Genomic DNA, 2,500 nt, shown 5'->3' on the forward strand with positions numbered 1-2,500 from the left:
CTGTCTACAGGCCTGATATGTCCACTATGTCATGTTGCTGAGACTACCTTTAAAGAGCTCTAACTGTCTACAGGCCTGATATGTCCACTACGTCATATTGCTGAGACTACCTTTATAGAGCTCTAACTGTCTACAGGCCTGATATGTCCACTATGTCATGTTGCTGAGACTACCTTTAAAGAGCTCTAACTGTCTACAGGCCTGATATGTCCACTATGTCATGTTGCTGAGACTACCTTTATAGAGCTCTAACTGTCTACAGGCCTGATATGTCCACTACGTCATATTGCTGAGACTACCTTTATAGAGCTCTAACTGTCTACAGGCCTGATATGTCCACTACGTCATATTGCTGAGACTACCTTTAAAGAGCTCTAACTGTCTACAGGCCTGATATGTCCACTACGTCATATTGCTGAGACTACCTTTATAGAGCTCTAACTGTCTACAGGCCTGATATGTCCACTATGTCATGTTGCTGAGACTACCTTTAAAGAGCTCTAACTGTCTACAGGCCTGATATGTCCACTATGTCATGTTGCTGAGACTACCTTTAAAGAGCTCTAACTGTCTACAGGCCTGATATGTCCACTACGTCATATTGCTGAGACTACCTTTAAAGAGCTCTAACGGTCTACAGGCCTGATATGTCCACTATGTCATGTTGCTGAGACTACCTTTAAAGAGCTCTAACGGTCTACAGGCCTGATATGTCCACTACGTCATATTGCTGAGACTACCTTTAAAGAGCTCTAACGGTCTACAGGCCTGATATGTCCACTATGTCATGTTGCTGAGACTACCTTTATAGAGCTCTAACGGTCTACAGGCCTGATATGTCCACTACGTCATATTGCTGAGACTACCTTTAAAGAGCTCTAACGGTCTACAGGCCTGATATGTCCACTATGTCATGTTGCTGAGACTACCTTTAAAGAGCTCTAACTGTCTACAGGCCTGATATGTCCACTATGTCATGTTGCTGAGACTACCTTTAAAGAGCTCTAACGGTCTACAGGCCTGATATGTCCACTATGTCATGTTGCTGAGACTACCTTTATAGAGCTCTAACTGTCTACAGGCCTGATATGTCCACTACGTCATGTTGCTGACTACCTTTAAAGAGCTCTAACTGTCTACAGGCCTGATGTCTACTAAACACTTGAAAAGCACCACACACAGCTCCTGTCACTCACTTGCACTGCCAAACACACTTCCAGTCGTTGAGGGCAGGGTGAGGTTTGTCATCGGTCACGGGTCCATCCTCCTCCTCTATCAGTGTGTCTGCTGACGGAGGGGCCCACAGCTGCAGGTGCTCTGTAGCTGCCAGAATACGGTTCCCTACAGGACACATACACATGGTTAAACAGCTACATGGTTACCTGTTCCCCGCACATTGACTTGGTACCGGTACCCCCTTTATATGGCCTCCTCATTATTATTATTATTTATTTAGACTTTAGTTTATTTAGTAAATATTTTCTTTACTCTTATCTTTCTTTAAACTGTATTGTTGGTTAAGGGCTTGTAAGTAAGAATGTCATGGTGAGGTCTACTACACCTGTTGTATTCTTTAAACTGTATTGTTGGTTAAGGGCTTGTAAGTAAGAATGTCACGGTGAGGTCTACTACACCTGTTGTATTCTTTAAACTGTATTGTTGGTTGAGGGCTTGTAAGTAAGAATGTCACGGTGAGGTCTACTACACCTGTTGTATTCTTTAAACTGTATTGTTGGTTAAGGGCTTGTAAGTAAGAATGTCATGGTGAGGTCTACTACACCTGTTGTATTCTTTAAACTGTATTGTTGGTTAAGGGCTTGTAAGTAAGAATGTCATGGTGAGGTCTACTACACCTGTTGTATTCTTTAAACTGTATTGTTGGTTAAGGGCTTGTAAGTAAGAATGTCATGGTGAGGTCTACTACACCTGTTGTATTCTTTAAACTGTATTGTTGGTTAAGGGCTTGTAAGTAAGAATGTCATGGTGAGGTCTACTACACCTGTTGTATTCTTTAAACTGTATTGTTGGTTAAGGGCTTGTAAGTAAGAATGTCATGGTGAGGTCTACTACACCTGTTGTATTCTTTAAACTGTATTGTTGGTTAAGGGCTTGTAAGTAAGAATGTCATGGTGAGGTCTACTACACCTGTTGTATTCTTTAAACTGTATTGTTGGTTAAGGGCTTGTAAGTAAGAATGTCATGGTGAGGTCTACTACACCTGTTGTATTCTTTAAACTGTATTGTTGGTTAAGGGCTTACAAACAGAATGTCATGGTGAGGTCTACAGACACCTGCAGTTATTCTTTAAACTTATTGTTGGTTAAGGGGTTATAGGTAAGAATGTCATTGAGGAACACCTGTCCTGTATTCTTTTAAACTGTATTGTTGGTTAAGGGCTTGTAAGTAAGAATGTCATGGTGAGGAGGGACACCTGGAGTATTCTTTAAACTGTCATTGTTGGTTAAGGGCTTGTAAGTAAGAATGTCATGGTGAGGTCTAC

General features: G+C 41.6%; 1 protein-coding gene across 1 annotated transcript in view; it reads right to left on the minus strand.

Moving 5' to 3' along the window:
- Nucleotides 1-2,500, minus strand: part of dmxl2 (Dmx-like 2) — a 116,172-nt gene that overhangs the window by 82,781 nt on the left and 30,891 nt on the right. Inside the window, 1 exon segment of the mRNA XM_042317632.1 lies at nt 1,197-1,341. Coding sequence (XP_042173566.1) covers nt 1,197-1,341 — 145 coding nt within the window.

This window comes from Oncorhynchus tshawytscha, unplaced genomic scaffold (assembly GCF_018296145.1).
Source record: "Oncorhynchus tshawytscha isolate Ot180627B unplaced genomic scaffold, Otsh_v2.0 Un_contig_3158_pilon_pilon, whole genome shotgun sequence".
In the NCBI taxonomy this organism is placed as follows: Eukaryota; Metazoa; Chordata; class Actinopteri; order Salmoniformes; family Salmonidae; genus Oncorhynchus; species Oncorhynchus tshawytscha.